Source organism: Podarcis pityusensis (assembly GCF_964106645.2).
Source record: "Podarcis pityusensis genome assembly, chromosome: 8".
NCBI lineage: Eukaryota > Metazoa > Chordata > Lepidosauria > Squamata > Lacertidae > Podarcis > Podarcis pityusensis.
This window is the reverse complement of record NC_138033.1, coordinates 80,379,389-80,402,206: the sequence shown is the minus strand read 5'-3', so window position 1 is coordinate 80,402,206 and position 22,818 is coordinate 80,379,389. Positions and strand designations below refer to the sequence as shown.

The 22,818-nt window shown below is 46.9% G+C and overlaps 2 protein-coding genes and 1 long non-coding RNA gene across 4 annotated transcripts in view; 1 reads left to right on the top strand and 2 right to left on the bottom strand.

Annotated features, from left to right (window-relative positions):
- Window positions 1-9,695, bottom strand: part of LOC308483428 (anoctamin-7-like) — a 31,196-nt gene extending 21,501 nt beyond the window's left edge. For both annotated transcript variants that reach the window (XM_081017335.1, XM_081017336.1), the window contains exons 1-8: window positions 9,230-9,695; window positions 8,275-8,380; window positions 7,859-8,043; window positions 6,467-6,574; window positions 6,214-6,350; window positions 3,703-3,760; window positions 3,421-3,531; window positions 439-604 (exon numbers count right to left, since the gene is read on the bottom strand). In XM_081017335.1, the coding sequence (XP_080873461.1) occupies window positions 439-604; window positions 3,421-3,531; window positions 3,703-3,760; window positions 6,214-6,350; window positions 6,467-6,574; window positions 7,859-8,043; window positions 8,275-8,380; window positions 9,230-9,361 (1,003 nt within the window). In that variant the 5' untranslated portion in view covers window positions 9,362-9,695. The remainder of the gene's footprint in view (window positions 1-438; window positions 605-3,420; window positions 3,532-3,702; window positions 3,761-6,213; window positions 6,351-6,466; window positions 6,575-7,858; window positions 8,044-8,274; window positions 8,381-9,229) is intronic.
- A 2,469-nt stretch (window positions 9,696-12,164) lies between these two features.
- LOC308483597 lies at window positions 12,165-15,893 on the top strand. Its single transcript, XR_013989718.1, has 2 exons — window positions 12,165-12,982; window positions 13,349-15,893. It is a non-coding gene; the product is annotated as an uncharacterized lncRNA (long non-coding RNA).
- A 1,819-nt stretch (window positions 15,894-17,712) lies between these two features.
- Window positions 17,713-22,818, bottom strand: part of CPLANE2 (ciliogenesis and planar polarity effector complex subunit 2) — a 5,829-nt gene continuing 723 nt past the window's right edge. The window contains exons 2-5 of the mRNA XM_081018545.1: window positions 22,171-22,204; window positions 20,891-21,029; window positions 20,095-20,231; window positions 17,713-18,512 (exon numbers count right to left, since the gene is read on the bottom strand). Coding sequence (XP_080874671.1) covers window positions 18,245-18,512; window positions 20,095-20,231; window positions 20,891-21,029; window positions 22,171-22,204 — 578 coding nt within the window. The 3' untranslated portion in view covers window positions 17,713-18,244. The remainder of the gene's footprint in view (window positions 18,513-20,094; window positions 20,232-20,890; window positions 21,030-22,170; window positions 22,205-22,818) is intronic.

Below are 22,818 nucleotides of genomic sequence, written 5' to 3'. Positions count from 1 at the left end.
TGCGCACCAATCCCTCTCGCTCTCCTGGCTTCAGGGATAGCTGCGCAGCCTGCATTCACTCCATAAGACGCACACACATTTCCCCTTACTTTTTAGGAGGGGAAAAGTGTGTCTTATAGAGCGAAAAATACGGTATACGGGAATGTAAAGAAGAGGGAGACCTCTGGCAGCTCACACTGACACACTTCGAAGCATACAGCTACCCCACCCCTCAAGGTTCCTGGGAACCGTAGTTTATTTCCCAGCAGCCTGAACAAACTACAATTCCCAGGATTCTTTGGGGGTGTGCTTCAAAGGCTTGGTGTGCACATGGCCTCTGAGCAACCGCAGAGTGGTTTTTGGCCCCCGCCTGCCTCTGCACCTTCCTTGTTTCCCTTTTCCGGACTTCTGAGCAGCGTCTTGCCACAGCCAAGGAGGAGACAAAAGAGGGCGCCTCACCCAGCCAGGCGAAATAAATGGCCACCTTCTCCCCAAAGTATTCCCGGATGTGGTCCAAAGGCTGGTATTTGTACCAGCAGCGCCACTGGGCCCAGAAGCGGTACAGGATCTGCCGGGGGTTCAGCTCTTCGCCCAGGACCTCGTACTCAGGCAGCTCGAAGGGGCCCTGTGGGAGGAGGAGCCAGAAGGGAAGAGGTTAAGTGGATGTGTGACATCATCACCCACAGGAAGTCACATCATCACCCACAGGAAATGATGTCAGAAGGTAGCACAGACATCCTTGGGGAGGCTCCCAGACTCCCAAGGGACAGAGGTGTAGAGGCCAAGGTGTACAGCCTCACGAAAAATAGCAGGATTTTAATTTCAGTTGGGAAAATGGAAAGATGAAAAGACAGTTACCAAGAAAAAGAAGAACACAGCCTAACAACCAGTAACATCCTGCGAAATATTATGCGCTGTTCTTTGCACTCACTGCTTGCCTTTTATGTTAGATATAACTTGATTTTTTAATCAGACATAATCTACATACAATATTTTCCACGTCGGGATTTATCATTTGTGTGAGAGGCAAGGAAGTCCATGCAGTGGCGTAGCGTGGGTTGTCAGCACCCGGGGCAAGGCAAGTAATTTGCGCCCCCTAACCCGGGGCAAGGCAAGTAATTTGCGCCCCCTAACCCGGGGCAAGGCAAGTAATTTGCGCCCCCTAACCCCTAACCTGCCGCCGCTGCCAGCTTCTTCTTGCTGCTGCCTGGTCTGGTCTGGTGTGGTTCTCTCCCGCGCTCAGCGCCGTGCTGGGCGGTCGCTGCACTGTCCCTCCCCCAGATAGTCCCTCGCTCTCTCTCCGCACCGCACGCCTGGCACCCACCCCCTCCATAGTGGGCGGCGACCCAGCGGCTCGGATCGGATTCGCACAGCCAGCACTGCAGTGAGAGTGAGTGAGCCAGGTAGGGGCAGAGAGCTGCGAGTGCGAGCGCACCCCCCCGATGTTGCGCCCGTGCGGCCGCCCCCCCTGCACCCCCCACGCTACGCCACTGAGTCCATGCAGTGGCCAGGTACCCTTGCCCCGGGCCTGGGAGGGCTAAGGTGACTGGGGAACCACATTTCAGACTGGCTGCTTCTTCGTTTTGAGTTTTTAATTTTATTCTAACGATACTTCCACCTTGGATGAGCTCTGCCCAAGTGAAACAGCACAAGTGAAACAGCCATGACCATAAGCAGAGGAAAAAGGTGCCTTGGGGCACATGCAAAGTGCCCCTCCCCCCGGAACTGAATGGGGGGGGATGACTTTTTCTCTCTTTTTTTGCTTTATGTGATTAACTAATAACCCCCCCCCAGAAGATCCGCCACAGCAACTAATTGGCAAATGGGACTAAAAATGAACTGTGTGGGAATTATAGTAATTTTAAAGGTTTTACTCTGTAAAGGATTTGGATGAAGAAGGGCTCTCTTTGTGACGCAGTTAGAATGGAGATTGGATACGAGACCTGTGTTGCAGGAGGTTTGGTCTTGAGGGAGGGCGAGCCGAAGATTTATTACTTTCGATGAGATTGCGAACTGGAAGGGGCAGCCCTCCTGGAAAAAGACTAATTTACGATGCAACAGGTCGGGAAAGCTAAAGAGCGAGCTTTGAGACTGTATTTCATCGGAATGACAAGATGGCGATTGCTTGCTCAAGCGGAAATGCCTGATCTATTGGGATTTACGAGAGAGCAGTACAAAGCCCACACAGAACTACAAATAAGACTGTTTTTTTCAACCCACTTGCGGAGCAATTTGGAGGTGAAGGAAAAGGAAAATGTGTAACAACAAGGATTGAGAAGCGGGGACTGGAAATATCATTCTTAATATGAAAGCAGCAGAAAACAGTTGAGGATTGGACTCCTGCCGATCGAGAAGAATGGGTACCCCCCACAAAAATAATTTATAATTTGGATAACAATTGGATTACATGATATGTATTGTTATAATTTGGATTAATTGGTTTGATGCGTTTAATTTGGTAATATCAAATTTAATAAAAATTATTTAAAAAACAAAAAACAAAGTGCCCTCCCCCCTGGGAACATACACCAAGAGCAGATCAGTGCATCCATACAGCGTAGTGCTGCCCACACTGACCGGCAGCCGCAGCAGCTCTGCAGGGTCCCAGAGATGGGGTCTCTCCCATTCCTTGCTGGAGACACCAGGGGGTGAACTTGGGACCTTCTGCGTGCCGAGCAGCTGTTCCTCTGCCAAACCACACCCAACCCAGCACTAAGGAACTGCAACCAGCACCCGCATAGACCTGGAGTCAAGGAGCAGGGAGTCTCAGCCCCCTTTCATGCATTAGGGGATCCCTTTTTTTTAAAAAATGATATTTATTAAAGCTTCAAAAAATACAAAAAATACAGAATACAGAAAGAAAAAGAATAAAGTTTTTTAAAATATAACCAAAAAAGTAAAAAATAAAAAGAAACATACCAAATAAAACAGTTAAAAAAAAACATTAATTTTCCATAACCTATCTTCCCTATACTTATTTCCCCGGACCTCCTCATACCTCCCTTTTTTGTATTCCAGTTCAATTTGTTAGTTCAGCAAATCCTTACCATTAAAATTACCCAGTTGCAAACCTTTTTTCATATCTCTTAAAGCATTACAGCTAAAAACCTCTTAGTTTCTATCCAACATCCTTCTAAGATTCCTTAATTTTACAATATTTCTGTAAATAGTCTTTAAATTTCTTCCAGTCTTCTTTCACTGACTCTTCTCTCTGGTCTCGGACATGCATTAGGGGATCCCTAAACTGGATCCTCACAGAACTCTAGCCCAATGGTTGCCATTAATTTGATTTAAACTGATTTTAGAATGATGTATTATTTTACTGTTGTTAGCCGCTCTGAGGCCAGCTCCGGCTGGGGAGGGCGGGATATAAATTATTATTATTATTATTATTATTATTATTATTATTATCCCAACCCCCCCCCCCAGCGTCTCTCTCACCTCATGCAGTGGGAAGGCTGCGGAGTAGACCCCTTCGTTCAGCAGCCGGTCGATGCCCATCTCTGCATGCTTCCTCTTCCCATAGATGGTCCGGGCTAAGATCTCATACACCTGGGAGAGAGAGGGGTGGCGCTCAGGGGGGATTCAGCCAGGTGGGAGGAAAAGGAAAGGGCATTGACAAGAGAGGTGGTCAAAGTTGTCTCCTCCCTCTCCTCTTCCTCCTTGCTGCCAGGCTGCCCCAAACCCACCAGGCATGCCCCATTCCCCACCCCAAGGGCTCACAATGCGATGCCTCTGCGTGTTGGTGAAGTATGAATCGTGCTGCTCGCTGCCCAGGAACCTGAAACAGGTGAGGGGAGAGAGAGAGAGGGAGAGAAGGAGAGCTGGACACAGGCTGGGGTGGAAGCACTGGGCATCTTCCCCAAGGCCTCAACCTGGGCAGCTTTTGTGTCGCTTCTGGCCAAAGCAGTTTTGGGAACGGATCAGGGTAATTGTAGGCACAACTACGACCCTCAGGCTTCTCTATCTGGCCTGTCAAGACCCCCCACTAGGCTGCTATTATTATTATTATTATTATTATTATTATTATTATTATTATTATTATATTTGTATACTGCCCTATACCCGCAAGTCTCAGGGCAGTTACAATGTAAAATCACAATATAAAAGCACAAAATGCACAATGAAAACAAGAAATGCACCCACCCACCCACGCTTTAAAAGGGCATGGATGTCAGTCAGCCAAAGACCTGGTTAAAGAGGAACGATTTCGCCTGGCGCCTAAAGGTGTATAATGAAGGCGCCAGGGGAGCCTCCCTGGGGAGAGCATTCCACAAATGGGGAGCCACCGCCGAAAAGGCCCCGTTCTCATGCTGGTACACTACAGACGAAGAAGGGCCTCGGATGATGACTGCAGGGTCTGGGTAGGTTCATATGGAAAGAGGTGGTCCTTGAGGGCTGTGTGGGCAGGGCCAGAGGCAAAAATTGGGTGGGGCACTGGAAGTGACTCTTCTCTTGGTATCTTCCAGCCACACAAAAGCCACAGGTCTTCCCTCCCCCCCAGCACCGCAGCCCTTCTCCAGTTGGACAAAAGACCTTGCAAGCATCCTCAGAAACTTCCCAGCCAGGCCCAAACACGGCACAACTGCTGAAAGGCTTCCTTTGGAAACCGAGAAGGTGGGTGTGGTCTGAGAAGTGTCCTGGGGGGTTCACCTTTGGTGGACGTGCCCAAAGATTAAGGCTTTCTGGGAAATGATATATAATGAACTGAAAAAGGTATTTAAATATACCTTTCTGAAGAAACCAGAGGCCTTTCTCTTGGGCATTGTCGGCCAACTGGTGCCAAAGAAGGACAGAACCTTTTTCATGTATGCTACAACAGCAGCAAGAATACTTATCGCAAAGTATTGGAAGACACAAGATCTACCCACTTTGGAAGAATGGCAGATGAAGGTGATTGACTACATGGAATTGGCGGAAATGACTGGCAGAATCCGAGACCAGGGAGAAGAGTCGGTGAAAGAAGACTGGAAAAAATTTAAGGACTATTTACAGAAATATTGTAAAATTAAGGAACTTTAGAAGGATGTTGGATAGAAACTAAGAGGTTTTTAGCTGTAATGCTTTAAGAGACATGGAAAAAAAAGGTTAACAATTGGGTAAAAGATTAATGGTAAGGATTTGCTGAACCAACAAACTGAATTGGAATACAAAGAAGGGAGGTATGAGGAGGTCTGGGGAAATAAGAGTAAGGAAGATAGGTTATGGAACATTATTGTGTTTTTAACTGTTTTATTTTGTATGTTTTTTCTTACTTTTTACTTTTTTGCTGTAATTTATACTTTTTTCTTTGTTTTCTGTATTTTTGTGAAACTTTAATAAATATCATTAAAATAAAAAAAAAGAGAAGTGTCCTGGGGGCCACACCATAGCTGTCAACTGTCCCTTATTTGGCGGGAAAGTCCCTTATCCCAGCGCCATGTCCCGCTGCTGTACCTTATTGATGATGTCCCTTAAATTTCCCGGGTTTCAAAGGAAGCTGCTCCTCTCCCTCCTTCCCTGCCGGCCAGGGAGGAGGGAGGCTCCAACTGTGTTGCTTGGCTGCGTTGCTCACCCAATAAGGAGTCTAAGAACGACTGGGGGGTGGAGCTTGCATGCCTTGTGCCGATCAAATCGGCCGCATTGCCTGGGGACTCGGCCCTTGCTCAGCGCTTCCCAGCGGAGAGGTGACGGTGGTTTTCCTTGCTGCATCCCCTTTGTCGGGTTGCTGCGCTGTGGGAACCACCGCTTGAGGCTTCGTTTGGCTGCTGGCTGGGTTTTCTGCCTTTGGCTCAGAGGGGCTCATAAGTTGAACATACAGTGGTACCTCGCAAGACAAATGCCTCGCAAGACAAAAAACTTTTTCTTAACACCGTTAATACAGTTGCAACTTGCATTCGAGGAGCAACTCATAAAACACGGTGTGGTAGCCTTTTTTGAGGTTTTTAAAGACTTTGGTGATTTTTGAAGCTTTTCCAAAACTTTCCCGACACCGTGCTTCGCAAGACGAAAAAATCACAAGACGACAAAACTCGCAGAACGAATTAATTTCGTCTTGCGAGGCACCACTGTATTTGTGTCCACAAAATCTCTTATTTTGGCTGCTGATCCCTTATTTTTGAGGCTGCTGGTCCCTTATCTTCAAATCTGTACGTTGACAGCTATGGGCCACACAGAAAGGCCTGAGGGCCACCTGGGGTTCACCCCTTAGAGGTCCCCCCCCTTTGGTGGTTCCCCACACCTGCCCTCACTCACTTGTCCAGCTTGGACTTTCGGAAGGCACAGGTGTAGTAGTCGACGGGCTTCTTGGGCACCTGCTGGGCCATGATGTTCGGCAGGTGCAGTTTCTGAAGCAGGTCGTCAGAGCTGTTGCGGTCCGGGTTGGGGTGGGCCTGTGATGGGGGCACGAGAGGAGACGGAGGGGCTAGGAGGTAGACCGCTGGCAAGGAGGCAGCCCGCGAGGAAGCCAAATGGGTCCCCCACCCCACCTGCATGCGCCGGCACTCACCTGGAGAGGGGCCCGCATGCACAGCTCCTCCGCGTAGTAAACCAGCACTTCCCAGGGCGCGCTCAGCTTCATGTAGTGAATTCCCTTGCGGTCGCTCAGAGTCTCCTCCTGAGAAGGAGACAGGTTGCTGAGAAGAGGGTGGGGGCTTCCTGGAAGCCTCAGCCAAGCTCTCTTCTACATGGAGTGCAACACAAAGACTGTGGCCCCCAAGAAAACACGAACCTGAAGCCCAGGCCCCCTCCCCAGTTGGGGAGGCTTTGTTTCTCCACTTGATCCTTTTACATGGTTTTGTACGTATTGTGGTATTTTATGCCTTGTGACTTGCATCTATCTTTTTGTTTTTAAGGAGCACAGTTTAGTAATAATTTATTGTATATGCTAAGAGTGAATTTCTGTTTAATTATTATTTGCCGATGTTTTGAGAGTTAGTTGTGTACTATTATGTTCCCTAAGATTAATGGATACTACAGTCAAACCTCGGCTCCTGAGCGGCTCCATTTTTGAACGTTTTTCAGAAGCTAAACGGCCATGGCAGCTTCCGCTTGTGTGCAGGAAGCTCTTGCAACCAATCGGAAGCCGCGCCTCAGTTGCTGAACTTTTCAGAAGCTGAATGGACTTCCGGAACGGATTATGTTGGACAACCAAGGTTTGACTGTACAGTGGTACCTCTGGTTGCGAACAGGATCCGTTCCGGAGGCCCGTTCGCAACATGAAAAGAATGCAACCCGCAGCAGCGCGTCTGCACATGCGCGGGTTGCGATTCACCACGTCTGCGCATGTGTGTGACGTCATTTTGCATTTCTGCACGTGCACGAGTGGCGAAACCCGGAAGTAACCCTTCCAGGTCGCCGCGGGACGTAACCTGAAAGAACGTAACATGAAGCGGAAGTAACATGAGGCATGACTGTACTTTATTGGATATAAGTCCAATATAAGCCGTCCCATTTTAAAGTTGTATTTTATTATGACTTTCTGTATTTGATCACATTATCCTAAGGCAGGCATAGGCAAACTCGGCTCTCCATATGTTTTGGGACTAGAATTCCCATCATCCCTGACCACTGGTCCTGTTAGCTAGGGGTGATGGGAATTGTAGTCCCAAAACATCTGGAGGGCCGAGTTTCCCTATGCCTGCTCTAAGGTGTGGGTTCTTTGTTGTATATTTTGTTGCTGTGAACTGCATTGCGTATGGTAATATGGAAAAGTGAAATTAAATTAAATTAAATGAGTGGAGCACCCAGCAGGGGAAAAGAAGGCAGGAAGGCTGGCAGACAGAAAGCGAACTTTTTGAGTTTCTGCTTCATGGCCTATCTTGGCTTCAGAGGTGCCAGTGTAGCTGCTTGCCTAGGGCACAAGGGAGCCTTGGTACAACTTTGCCCAAAGCCCCCTCACCTTCTCCATCAAGAGGCCGGTGGTGCGTAGGTTCTTGAGGTACTTCTGCCTCCACCTCTCGTGACGCCCGCGGGCCGCCTCCCACCCGGCTCCCTGGCCTGCTGCCCTCTCGCCTTCCGGGTGGGGGTGTTTGTTGCGCCTCTTCTTCGAGGGACGCAGCTTCTCCTCCCAGACCAGGACAAAATCTGCAGGCAGAGAAGGAGTTGGCAAGGGAATTGCGGGCGCCCTGAGGGTGCCCTGTTCCACAACCGAAGTGCAGCCCACCCCCCACAAGGCATGTGGCCAGAGCAACGTGGGTTCATTTTCGCGCTGCCTGCTGCTCGGAGTTCGCAGAAGCCGAAGCCCCCTTTGCTCTGCGGTTGCAAAACTGCAACTTGGGCAAAACACTGGGGCGAGGAAGAAGGGGTTATACTTGCCTATCTTCGTCTTCCCATCTCGGAAGTAATTCCCGCTGGCACTGCTGGGGTAGCCATAAGTTTCATTGCCATAAATGTAGATGGGGTCGTCGTCGTCGTCCACATCCTGAAAACAAAATCAGGATGGGGCCACATTTGGGGGACTATTCTGCATCTGGGATGGAAGGTGGAAGCCCCTGTAGAGCCTGGTGGGGGCCTGAGGCTGCAGCCTTGCAAAGTGGGCCAGCCTGTCCTAGATGGGGGACCACCAAGAGCCCTCCCTCCTTCCCGTTAATAGGACCTGCTCTTATTGTTTTGGTTTTTTAAATCTGGGATTAACTGGCCTGGCCTGGCCTGGCCTGGCCTGGCCTGGCCCAGAATTGGGGTCCTCCCACCTGCCAATTCTCAATTAGCAGCTCAGCCTTCATGCAACTTTGGGGGGCTCACAGTTTGCAGTAAAAAGACCCAAGGGGCACAGAAAGGCTTTGCCCACTGGCTCCACCCCCACACTATTTCTGTACAGTAGCAGTGGGCAGCTGAACCCCACAATTGCATTTTTAAAAGGGGACAAAAGTTCTGTTGCTTTTCTTTGTGGGTTATGGTCTGACAACAGAATTGTGCCTCCTCCCTCCTCCCAGGGCTGGATTTGAAGGAGAGACCCCACAAAGTGAGGCTGTTAGGGGTACGGGGGTCTTACACCTGCAGATCTGAAGCCCTTTCCTTCTTTTCTTTCTTTCTTGAGACACTCCCAGGACTTGGTTCTAAATAAAGCTGGCGGGGGAGTGTAGTCCCTGAGCACACACAGAGTGCCTCCCCCTTGCCACTCAGCAATCGCAACTAGGCTCCAAACACCCTCAGGGGCCCAAGGAAAAACCTCCCCATGCGGGAGGCACGAAAGGCGTTGATCCCAGCACCCCCTGGTTCTGGAAAGAACCCCCTACTGGGATTGCTTGCCCTGCCTTCCCTGTGTACTTACGAAGGTGTCCCTTCCAGCACCCCCGTTGGGGAGAATACTGGAATCCTCGTAGAGGCCCGACGGGCTTTTCCCCAGGCCGATGAGCAGGCCGGTGTCCTGGGCATCCGACCCAGAGACCTTCTTGCGGATCATGGTGGGCTTGGTGGGGGGGCGTTGTCGGGGAAGGAGACTCAGGCTGCAGCTTCCATCACTGCTTCAGTCCTTCCAGAGGGAGGTGGGATGCAGGAGAGAAGCTCATTTGGGTGGGTGGGGGCCCCTCCAAAGCCAGAGAGTCTCCCTGCGCTCCCCTAGCTCCTCATCCGTGGCCTGGGGACCTCCATCCTCCTGCTGGGCTGTGAAGCATCTTCTGGTCCTGCAAAGGAGATGGAGCAGTGATGTCAGAGCAGCAGCAGCAGCAGGAGGAGGAGAGGCAGTGCTTATGGCTTGGGAAAGGAGGGGCACTGGGAGCCACGCCAGCCCGCTACCCCCCCCCCCAGCCCCACGCACTGGCAGGCCCCTGCTCTGCTGTTGCTGAGCGGCTATGAGATGGAGGAGGAGAAGCAGCAGAAGCAGAGGAGGCTTCCCGGCACCATCTCTTGCTGCCTGTCAGCCTGGGGGCGGGGACACGGAGGGGTGGGTGGGTGGAAAAGAGGGATTGTGCAAAGGTGGGAGGAGGGGGAAAGAGGTGGGTGGTCAGGGAGAAATCAGAGCATCCTCTCTTTGTTTGTTTTTGTGTGTGTTTTTTTCCAAAAAAATAAAATATTCATTTTATAACACAAATAAACAATACAAACAAATTCTGGTCTTATCCTTATTTTTTCTAAACATTGCTAGGTGAGCTTCCCCAAGTCCCCCCCATCTGATTTTCATTTTACCTCATCTTTAGCAGTTTCATATACAGTGGTACCTCAGGTTACATACGCTTCAGGTTACAGACTCCGCTAACCCAGAAATAGTGCTTCAGGTTAAGAACTTTGCTTCAGGATGAGAACAGAAATCGTGCTCCGGCGGCACAGCAGCAGCGGGAGGCCCCATTAGCTAAAGTGGTGCTTCAGGTTAAGAACAGTTTCAGGTTAAGAACAGACCTCCAGAACGAATTAAATACTTAAGCCCTCGGTCCAGTATATCTGAAGGAGTGTCTCCACCCCCATTGTTCTACCCAGACACTGAGGTCCAGCGGCGAGGGCCTTCTGGCGGTTCCCTCACTGTGATAAGTGAGGTTACAGGGAACCAGGCAGAGGGCCTTCTCGGTAGTGGCGCCCGCCCTGTCGAACGCCCTCCCATCAGATGTCAAAGAGATAAACAACTACCAGACTTTTAGAAGACATCTGAAGGCAGCCCTGTTTGGGGAAGCTTTTAATGTTTGATGTATTACAGTATTTTAAATTTTTTTGGAAGCCACCCAGAGTGGCTGGGGGGGGGGGGCAGCCAGGTGGGCGAGGTATAAATAATAAATTATTATTATTATTATTGTTATTATTATTATTATTATTAACCCGAGGTACCACTGTATCATAATTTTTTTTTAAAGATATTTATTGAGATTTTCAGAATATTACAATATAAAAATGAAAAAGAAAAAGAAAATACAAAATAAAAATAATTAAAAACCACTCAGTTTTTCCATTACTTATTTTTCCTAAGCTTGTTTCCTGGACCTCCTCGTACCTCCCTTTTTTGTATTCCAGTTCAATTTGTTGGTTCAGCAAATCCTTACCCTCTTTGTTTATCCTAATCTTTGGTCTTAAAATAGTAACGTTAGATTTTTACCTATTAATAACCCATTTTTCATATTCCCTTATAGCATTACAGCTGGAAACCACTTAATTTCTATCCAACATCATTCTAACATTCATTAATTTTACAATATTTCTGTAGATAGTCTTTGAATTTCTTCCAATCTTCTTCCACCGACTCTTCTCCCTGGTCTGCCAGTCATTTCTGCCAGTTCCATATAGTCCATCACCTTCATCCGCCATTCTTCCAAAGTGGGTAGATCTTGTGTCTTCCAGTACTTTGCAATGAGTATTCTTGCTGCTGTTGTAGCATACATAAAAAAAATTCTGTCCTTCTTTGGCACCAATTGGCCGACAATGCCCAGGAGAAAGGCCTCTGGTTTCTTCAGGAAGGTATATTTAAATACCTTTTTCATTTCATTATAGATCATTTCCCAGAATGCCTTAATCCTTGGGCACGTCCACCAAAGGTGAAAGAATGTACCTTCAGTTTCTTTACATTTCCAACATTTATTATCGGGCACATGGTAGATTTTTGCAAGCTTGACTGGGGTTATGTACCACCTGTATATCATTTTCATAATATTCTCTCTTAAGGCATTACATGCCGTAAACTTCATACCTGTGGTCCATAACTGTTCCCAGTCAGCCATCATTATGTTATGTCCAACATCTTGTGCCCATTTAATCATAGCAGATTTCACCGTTTCATCCTGAGTGTTCCATTTCAACAGCAAGTTATACATCTTTGACAAAATCTTAGTTTTGGGTTCTAACAGTTCTGTTTCTAATTTTGATTTTTCCACCTGGAAGCCAATTTCTTGTCCAAATTATATGCCTCCATTATCTGATAGTAATGAAGCCAGTCTCGCACTTTGTTTTTTAGTTTCTCAAAACTCTGCACTGTATCATAATTTTTAACCATTTTTAAATCACACTTACTTTTACCATAAAAATCTTCACATTTTATCACGTACAAGTAATACTTTTTAAAAATACACTATCTTCTACTTCTTCTTTTTCAAAAATTTTTTATTCATTTTATAACACAAATAAAAAACACAAACAGAAAAGACAAACAATACAAACAAATTCTTGTCATATCCTTATTTTTCTAAACATTGTTAAGTGGGCTTTCCCAAGTCCCACCTATCTGATTTTCATTTTACTTCACCTTTAGGGGTTTACATATAATTTCTAACCATCTTTTTTTTAAATCACACTTAAAATAACTTCACATTTTATCACTTACAAATAATACTATTTTAAAATACCCTATCTTCTACTTCTAACCCTACAGCCTATATCCACTTCCAAAGCTATTCTAAGGTTTAAACATTAACATATTTTTTCAAATATTCCTTAAACTTCTTCCAGTCTTTTTCCACCATCTCTTCTCTCTGGTCTTGGAGTCTCCCAGGCGGTTTGGCATGTTCCATATAGTCCATCATCTTCATTTGCCATTCGAGCATCCTCTCTTTGTGTAAGAGAAGCAGAGTCGGAGGCAGGCTGACATTCCAGCAGGCAGATGGTGTCTCCATCCCTGCAACAGCCTCCTGCCTGGAAGAGGGTCCTCAAATTAAGGAGGGGCACAATCCACCAGTCCTGCCCCCCCACTCCCCTTTCCTTATCCAAAACACACCTGCTCTGTAGATTTGCGTGTGGGGACAGTGCTGCAAGAAGAGGCTGCCACCTTGCAATTCTAACTAACCTTGGGCTGCCAACGTTCTTTCAACCAGCCCTACCATTGTCTGCACTGGCTGGCAGCAGTGGCTCTCCAGGGGGGTTTTCAGGCAGAGGGTCTGTTCCTAGCCGTACCAGGCAATGCTGCCATCGTGGATTGAACCTGGGGCCTTCCGCATGCCAAGCAGCTGCTCTACCACTGAACTACCTGGCTCGTAGCCAGATTCTGCGCCCAGATTTGTAGACACAGATCATCCTCTAGAATAAAATAGCTTATTAGGGAAATGCTGAAGTTGCCCTTTGGGGTGCCTCAGGGTCAATTTTTTATGGTAGCCCAAATCTCAGTTGTACGGGTGTATGTATATACAGTGGTGCCCCGCAAGACGAATGCCTCGCAAGACGGAAAACCCGCTAGACGAAAGGGTTTTCCGTTTTTGAGTTGCTTCGCAGGACGAATTTCCCTATGGGCTTGCTTCGCAAGACGAAAATGTCTTGCAAGTCTTGAGATTTTTTTTTCGCTTTTCGCCCCCTTTATCTAATCTGCTAAGCCTTTAATAGCCTTTTAGCAGCTAATCCGCTAAGCCTTTAAGCCTTTAAGCCTTTACTAGCCGCTAAACCGCTAATAGCGCTAATCCGTTAAGCCGCTAATAGGGTTGCTTCGCAAGACGAAAAAACCGCTAGACGAAGACTCTCGCGGAACGGATTAATTTCGTCTTGCGAGGCACCACTGTATCTCAATTTTAACTCATGAGCTATTGCTGCAATCTGTTCCGGTTGTATATTTTATCTTTATGAACACTGTTTTTATTGTGTTATGTTACATGAGCTGGTCTTTGACCGTAATAAATTATCTATTGTAATAAACAAAAAATCTGCCCTTATCCCCTTATGGGGGACACAAGAGCCTTTATAGAGTCCTTTGTCGTGCCCTTAAGACAGGATTTGTGAGGAAAGAGACAATGGGAGGTTTCCCACTTTGACCCTGCAGAGAAAACATTTGCTCAGTTTAGGAATCAAAATGGTTCCAGGTCGGTCTTCCTGTGCTGATCTATGTATGTGCTTGGTTGGTACGCTTATGAACATTACCATATATCTAAGACCTCAAAATTCCTATCACAGTGTTATGGAAGGGAATTGTCAGCAAGGGAGCACTGACTACCACTGCAGTTTCCAGGAGGGAAGCCAGAGATTGGGGATAAACAGCGCTGGAGAAAGAGGAAAGAGGAGTGTGATTTTAGCAGGTAGCAGGAGCCGGGTTGCACTCTCAGCCTCCAAAGAGTTCAGGGGAAGAGGCAAACTAGACCGGCCCATGGAGAACCCAAGGCTGGTTTCTGGGAGCTGCCATTGATGAGCTTCTGGGGTGGGCATCATTTTTGGTCCTCAGGAAGAACTTTATAAATGTTCTTCCTTTGTAAGACCCGCTGGTTTTAAAGTACCTGCAGGCCTGGCAATGCAGGGGGTTGAGCTAGATGACCCATGGGCCCCTTTAAATTCTACGGTTCTATGACTGTAGGGAAACCTTTGATGAAACTGAAGCTGCTGCCTACAAGGTTGCAAAGAATCTTCAGCTCTTCAGCTTCCTTCCAGCCTAGCCCAGCCCGGTGTGAGATGAATTTGAGGAGCCCATGCTATTAGGAGAATCACCGCAGTCTCCAATTCCAGAAACATCCTTCCTTCAGCTCCCCCGAGCTGCATTAAATAATTTACTCTGGCTCCAGGCAGGCAGGCAAGAAAAGAGCTGTTTGAACTCTTCAGTAATGTTTTCAGGAAGTGGTGGCCTTGGCAAAATGGAGCCTGGGTCAGGATCTTCAGTGTCAGGAACAAACACAAATTGACTGCTCTTATGGGGCAACGTCCAGGAAGGAAAGATGGTGGACTACATATCTCTTGTTGACAGACACCCTGTCTATGGAGATAATTATGTGATGGTTAATGATAGCCGAGCTATAAATCTCGGTTATCACATAATCCCTGGGAAAACAGAGAGAACCGAGATTAAGCTCCGAGGCTCTGAAAGGCTGTTTTCCACTGCTCTGCCCAAAACACCACGTAATAGTCCCAAGGGACATAAAGTCAGCTAAACCTCCCTTTATTTATTTGTGAGACCATTATAAATTATGACTGAGGTTTTCTGTCTGCCAGTTGAAATATAAATCTAGAATGCAACCCGACTGCTGGCTTACGAAGAGAGACGAAAATCAAAAGGTTGAAAGCAAAATGAAAAGCATGCTTTAATTGTGGCCCCCAAAATATTTTAAACAGCTAAGAGGTGTTCCAACTGTTAGAAATCTTTGCTGTCTTTTATTTTTAACGCTCCGTCTTTCTGGATAAAGTGCTGGTTGCAAAATGAAACTAACTAGCATAATTATGCTACTGTGAGAAAAAAAATGCGGAAAATGTGGTTTAATAAAAATCAAGGGAACTCAGACTCAAAGCAGAGACTGTAAGATCTTCAAGAAAGTGAGATGTTAATAAGCCCAAGAGCACTCAGTAACGGTAAAAACACTGTTGGACACCCCATGATGCCGTTGTTGGCATCATGCAACAATTATTGGATGAGCAACCAAAAGAGATCAGAACTGAGATGGATAAAGTGGTGAATGAAAATGAACCAGAAAAAGATGAGGTTAAAGAAGACCCAGAACCTTTGGAGAATACTATTGATGGAGGACCATCAGAAAAGGAGATTGGAATGGTAAAGCATGAGGCAGTAGATGATGAAATGGAGAAGACCTTCACACAGGGGCCTGGAGGTGTGAAACTGTCATGTGGTGGATGGTAGAATAGTGATGGTAGAATAGTGGGATGAAACGATGGATGGAGAAATTAAGAAATATTCTGAAGTGGTAGAGACAGAACTGAGGAAGAAAGGATTCTGTATACAATTTGGAGTGAATTTCGAGGGGAAAGCTACCAAGCTTCTGGAAACAGTCCTGGAAGAAGAGGAAACAGGAGGATTTTATTTTTCTAAATCAGGTTGGAAAACCATGGCCAGCAAGAATCAGGAATCGAAGATATGGAACTGGGTGTGAATTAATGAATATACAATAAGTGAATAACTATAGATTACTGTTTTAATGTGATTACAGTGAAGAAACTCTGTGAATAAAGATGAAGGATTCATTGCTTCTCAACATTTGAGGTAAAGTTGTTATGCTGGTCTGGAGGGAGACTTTTGCTGAAATTTATTGATAATAATGCCGTATTTTTCCGTCTATAAGACGTCCCCATGTATAAGACGCCCCCTATTTTGGGGGACTCAAATTTAAGAAAATGGGGGGAGATGGCCCAGAGTATAAGATGCCCCCTAATTTTTGATATTATTTTTTAGGGGGGAAACCTAGTCTTATACATGGAAAAATACAGTAATTAGAGAACCCCTTTTAGACTTTTTGTGTGGAAGGAAAAATGAATGAACTTGAAATGTCTAAGTCTGAAAACTGGGGAAATCTCACTAAGCAGATGGAGTGAATACTTTAGGATAGACCATGAGACTCTTAATCTGAGGGTTGTGGGTTTGAGTCAAACCCACATTGCAGGGGGTTGAACTAGATGACCCTTGTGGTCCCTTCCAACTCTACAATTTGCTGTTTTTTCATTCTTTTATTATTTTTATCTTCCCGCTTCTTTTTCTTCTTCTTTCCTTGCTTTGCTCTTGCTTCTGTTAGGTTTTTTTGTTTTTCTCTTTGTGTTTTCATTTAGATTCATTTTTTAAATGTATTGTATTATGAAAAAGCCTCGTTTAAAAAAAGAAGATACTGGGGTAATCACATATGAGAAGTTGCCTCCGCTTCTCTGGAGAGGTAGGAAACCCTCCCAGGCCCAATAGCCTCCTCTCTAAGCTGCACAGAGCAAAGCAGCGCCTGTGGCGTCAGAGATTAAGTGGACATGTGGAGCAGTCAGGCCCTGGGCTGAGACCCTTTCCTTACACGTCACGATTTCTCACAGCACAGAGTTTGGGGAAGGCAGCCAGTTACAATCCCACCCCCATTGGCCCATCTTGCAGGATGATTTGTGAAGGCAAATGCTAAAACACTGCGTACTGGGTTAACGTTCATCACAGAATTGCAGAGTTGGAAGAGACCACGAGGGTCATCTAGTCCAACCCGCGGCAATCATCACCCTGAGATTAAGCATCTACCGAGTTCTCCGATGCCATGAGAGCGGTGTCAGCAGGAGGGATGAGGGCACAGGTAAAGCCAGCCCTGGGCTGCAGCCATTGAATCAGGCTCCCCTCGTAGGAAGGAGCCTTTTAAGGTTCAGATATCAGAAGAAGAAGAGTTTGGATTTGATATCCCGCTTTATCACTACCCTAAGGAGTCTCAAAGCGGCTAACAATCTCCTTTCCCTTCCTCCCCCACAACAAACACTCTGTGAGGTGAGTGGGGCTGAGAGACTTCAGAGAAGTGTGACTAGCCCAAGGTCACCCAGCAGCTGCATGTGGAGGAGCAGGGAATTGAACCCGGTTCACCAGATTATGAGTCCACTGCTCTTAACCACTACACCACACTGGCAGGTTCAGCAGGGAGGCAGTGGTGGGCAAGGATGTGAAAAGCGCAACCATTTTTCTACATTCCCGTTTTCTGCCTGGGGGTCCTGCAGTTTCCTGCCCACCCAGAACCTTCCAGTGGGGTTGTGTCAGGAAACCTCTAACCAAAGTTTATCATCAGGAGGGAAAGAAAGGACCAGCTTGCACTGAGCTGAGGGGAAGGCAGCCAGCAGCCGCAAAAGCCGTGGAAGGGATCCATGGAAACGTTCTGTGGAGACAGCGCCTGCGTCCCCCTCCTGCCCCCAAGTAAGCCTGGCAGATAGCACGTATGGCAAATCCCAAGACACTTTGGACCATCTGCTGCCTGCCGTTTGGGAAGCGTTCACTGCAAAGCACTTAGGTCTTCCAGCCGAACAGCATCTCCAGACCTGCCGAGTCTCTCATTACACAGAATTTGCCGGGTGAGGGGGAGATCCATGGGGAAAGAAGCAGGGGGTGCTGCTGTTCTGACCTTGGCAGGAGCCCAAACTGGACTGGGGGGGGGGGCGTTCTGCTACTGAGCCTTTAGCAGAATGAAGCACATGCCACACAAGCTCTCTGATAAATGAAAGCCATTTACTAGATTTATTGGCGTGAAAGCAACACCAAATTACAGAGGAGGGGGCCGGGTACACTTTCCCCACTCCCTGTGGGCACGATCCGACTCCACCACAGGGAGAAGTTGATTTCCTTTTGGGACACCTTCTGCTCGTGGCTAAGGAGAAGGCAGAAGTATTCCTCACTCTTCTTCCTACCAAGTCGAAGCCCAGAGCCGAAATTCAGTGCTAACAGACCCCGGATAAATCTGCGCAAACAATAAGGGTGCTGTGGGCTTTGTGGAAGTGGCGGGGGAAGAGTCTCTCGGAGGGCCACCTGGCCTTGAGGAGGCTGTCTTCTCCATCAGCCAGACCTGTTCTTTCCTAAGCATGGCTATAATGTGTTCCTGCCACCATGGTTGCCATGGCAGCGATGGCTTCGGCCTAGCGGTCCTCCACGCCCAGGCTTGGCAGAAGAAAGGTTTTGAGTGCCACCCAATGGCTCATCTGGGGGAAAAGGCTATGAAAAAAGACGGGCCACCCCAGGATACTTTTACCAGGGATTTTGCTCTTCCAGGGGCCCAGGAGTCATGGAGGGAGCAATGAGGCCGGCCACCAGTTGGTCCTGCCGCCAAAGATGCTCTGCCAGCCCGTTCAGGAGGTGGGCCACATCCGAGAGTCCAGCACGGCCGTCCAGGGTCTGTCCGTCGGCCAACCGTGGCGCGTTGACGCTCTTGGCCCGCAAGACCGGCAAGCCCCAAGTATGGCGGAAGGCAGTCACGTCCCGGTCCGTGACGTCGGTGTGGGCGAACTGGTCAAACCTGGAGAGAGCCGGTCAAGGAAGTGGATCGCCAGACACTCAGCCCCCCACCCATCAAGGTCAATGTGGGCCCGGCAAATCTCTCTCCACACAGACCACAACAAAGGTGTAGCAGCTCCTCTCTGAAGACCCCGGCCTGAGGGATGAGCTCCCTTTGGGGAGGAACATGCCTTTTTTAACATTGTGGTTAAACTGGCCGCTTTTATTCTTAAGCAAAAACTGCCCAGTCCAGGACTTGCTCCTACAAAAGTCTGGATCAGGCCCCTGCGGCAGCCTTTTCCTCAACAGAAAAGTGGCCAGCTTTAGCCTGCTTTTAATTCAGTGATTTATCATCACACAAAGTTTGGCCCTGATCCACACTCTTTCGTTCTACTATTTAATTATTTTGCTTTCAATGTTTTATTCTTTCCTAACTTTTCTACAACTATAATCAAAGCAGCTCAAAATCATGGTGATGGGGACCCCCCCCCCACACCCTAGACGACCCAGAAAATAAAATGAAACAACAATGTGTCTATTTTATTTTCTTGACACCTTCCATTTCCAAAAGACAAAAATTTGTTCAGAGATCCATTTTCTCCATCTGTCACCCTCTTTACTTGCTTTTAAATGGGCTCTTTAGACTGGTGTCTTTTATGACACAGAGCATCTGGTGACAATGTTTTTCATCTGAAGTTGCTGAGCTGGCTTTTTAACATGATGGTTTTTGTTTTTTTAAAACCTACACCCAGGGCTTTTTTTCTGGGGGGAACTCAGTTCCAGCACCTCCATTGCCATTCTAAGAGAAAGAGGGAGATTGGCGGAAATGACTGGCAGAATCCGAGACCAGGGGGAAGAGTCGGTGGAAGAAGATTGGAAGAAATTTAAAGACTATTTACAGAAAAACTGCAAAATCAATGAATGTTAGAATGATATTGGATTGAAGTTAAGTGGTTTCTAGCTGTAATGGTATAAAAGAATATGAAAAAATGGATTTTTAACAGGTAAAAATTTAATGTTATAATATATTTAAGATTTAAAGATTAGGATGAATTAAGGAGGGAAAGGAACTGCTGAACTAACAAATTGAACTGGAATACAAGAAAGGGAGGTATGAGGAGGTCCGGGAAACAAGTAAATGAAAGATAAATGATAGAAAGATTGAATTGTTTTTAATTATTTTTATTTTGTATTTTTTCTTCTTTTTCTTTTCTAATTTTGTAATATTGTGAAAATCTTAATAAATATTTATTAAAAAAATAAATAAATAAGAGAACGAGGGAGGTGTCTATGGTGACATCCAGCACCTCTTTTTCTAGAAAAAGAGCACTGCTACACTACATTTTTACCTGCAAGTCTCCTTTGGTGTGATTTTTATCTTGGAAAGGCGGGATAAAGAAGGTGAAAACAAACAAGCAGTCATGAGTACCTCTGAGCATGTGCAGTGTCTTCCTCCTGTGAAAACTTTTCACTTAAAGAAAGAGATCCTAAGGGTAAAATGCACCTGAGCACGTGCAGAGTTGCCTTCCCCTTCAAGCACCTTGCAACAAGTCGTGAGTTTTAATGGCAGAGTGTGCACACACACCAAATAGCTGGAAGGATACTTGGTGCCAACCACCATTCTGATGGCATTATTGGCCCCATCAGCCACCCGAGAGATTTGGTTTGGCAAGTCGTCAAAGGATGCCCGATCTGTGAACGAAAAGAGGAGCAGGAGACCGTCCACTTTCTCTGTGCAAGCCTGTTGGGGCATGGGGAGAGGAGAAGCAGAAATCAGCCCACCTTTTTCTTCCCTTGTTTCATCATTTATTTAACAAATGGTATATCCTGTTTTTCAGAAGCATTTTCCCACAAGGAAACAAGGACAAATAAGCAAACATACAGCCAGCAATATGTTAAGCAAAATTTAAAAGCAATTAATGAAATTGTACGTTAAAAGAATGATCAGCAAAACTTAAAATCACAATATGATGAGCGGTTTTTTTTTATAAAAGCAATGCAAATGTTAGGAGCCCAATTAAAATTTTACATATTCTTTTAAAATACAGTCAAAACAAATCTCTCATATCCGTTGACTTCCCATCCACCTTTTCAGAGTCTTCTTTTACTCCCTTATAGAGAAGCTATATTACTTACAATTTGTAAAAATTGAAAATTTTATTTAATTTTTTTTGAATTAAGGAAACAAACAAATACATACCGTTCTGAAAAAGCAGCAAAGAACAGGGCCTGCTGTACAACATATAGAGATGTGGGACCTGCCTGATCTCTCTTGGAAGGGAATTAGCAATGGTGCGCCTGACCTGATCCCAACAGCAGATGTTTCTCTGAATGTCAGGATGCAGCTCGGCAGCTCGGCTCTGTGAAGAGCCCTGAACCTCCTTCTGCAAGCACACTCACCGGCAAGACGTGATCAAACTTCTTAAGGACGGCTTCGCCACAGTCCCAGAAGGAGAACTTGAAGAAGATGGCTTTCCCACTCTCTCTGAGCTTGGCTGGCCAATACACAGTTGTGGTCTGGATCCCTGCAACACAACAGCTTCAGCTAGAACAGAATCATGGGTGTCTCGGCTTTCAACTTAAAAAACAGCAACCCTAGGGACGCGGGTTAAACCACAGAGCCTAGGACTTGCCGACAAACTTCAATGTTGCCCGCACGCTTCCACTCGCGCACTGCCACTCTTCTCAGTTGTCGGACGTTAGCAGGGTTCACACGCAGCGTAAAATGGCTTGTCTGTGTCGACGTGGTGTCTTCAATAACTCAGCCGGACACCAGCGCTTCTAATCTAACACTCTTGTATTTAGAAGCATAACAAACAGAAAAGAAAACCTACAGAATCTAGCTGCATGTTCGCACCATTCTGACTCTAACAAAAACGAAACTAGCTTGCTCACATTCTCAGACAGACTGCTCTCCAGAGAGAGCTCAGCTCCCACAGAGCACAGATCAAAGGGAAATGCCCGGGTCAGGTGGGCAATGCACCCAGTGAATCAGAACGCTCCTGGAGTGTTAACTCTTGGCTGTCCAGAACCATGTCCCCCTGCTCATGATCAGGATCCTGAAGCTGCCCAGGAGCAGTGGAGCAGTATAGATTTGGAACAGTGGTTTGCAGAGGGGCATAGTTCTAAAGACAAAAGTTGGGACGAACCAGGGGGTGAACAGCAAAATGAAGAACAGGAAGAGAGAGAGCTAACAGACTCTGTCTTGCTGGAAGGTATTCAGCATATCAGTCCAAGGTCACGTAGAGTGGATAAGGTGGCTATACAAAAAGCACAGTGGTTGCAAGATCAGGTTGCAAGACAGAAGTGACTGGGGGGGGGAAGTGGGTGGAATCCTTAATTGGGAACACCTTTATTCTGAGATACGGGTGGCGCTGTGGTGTAAACTACTGAGCCTCTTGGGCTTGCCAATCGGAAGGTCGGCAGTTGGAATCCCCACGACGGGGTGAGCTCCCATTGCTTGGTCCCTGCTCCTGCCAACCTAGCAGTTCGAAAACACTTGCGGGAAGGTAAACGACGTTTCCGTGTGCTACCAGAAGCAGCTTAGTCATGCTGGCCACATGACCTGGAAACTGTCTGCGGACAAATGCCGGCTCCCTCTGCCAGTAAAGCGAGATGAGCGCCGCAACCCCAGAGTCGTTCGCGACTGAACTTAACTGTCAGGGGTCCTTTACCTTTACCTTTTATTCCGAGAATCAATGCTTTGTTCTTTCGCTGTGATCATTAAAGACTTAAATGGTAAGGGACTCTTTTCACTTTGTCCTGCTTATCTACAGCCAAAGCGAGGGGAGGAAGCCAAGTCCCCAGAGCCTGACAGCATTTCAGAGAAATGCTATTTTAGGCAAAGTGATACGTTAATTTGGGCCACATCCCCAGGCTTCTGGATTTCACAGAACTCTTCATCAGACACTTTTTCCTAAGCAAATATGTCATGAAATTCAGAAAGTTGCACAGTCCTGCACTCATTGAAGTCACTCCAACAAGACTGCTTTTATCTCCTTTGTCCATTGGGACCCACAAAGCAACTTCTGCCTGTTGAACTTCATGATTACAAATATAACTCTGGCAGCATGAGGCCTATAAAGGTAAAGGGACCCCTGACCATTAGGTCCAGTCGTGGCCGACTCTGGGGTTGCAGCGCTCATCTTGCTTTATTGGCCGAGGGAGCCGGTGTACAGCTTCCGGGTCATGTGGCCAGCATGACTAAGCCGCTTCTGGCAAACCAGAGCAGTGCACGGAAACGCCGTTTACCTTCCCGCCAGAGTGGTACCTATTTATCTACTTGCACTGCATGCTTTCGAACTGCTAGGTTGGCAGGAGTAGGGACC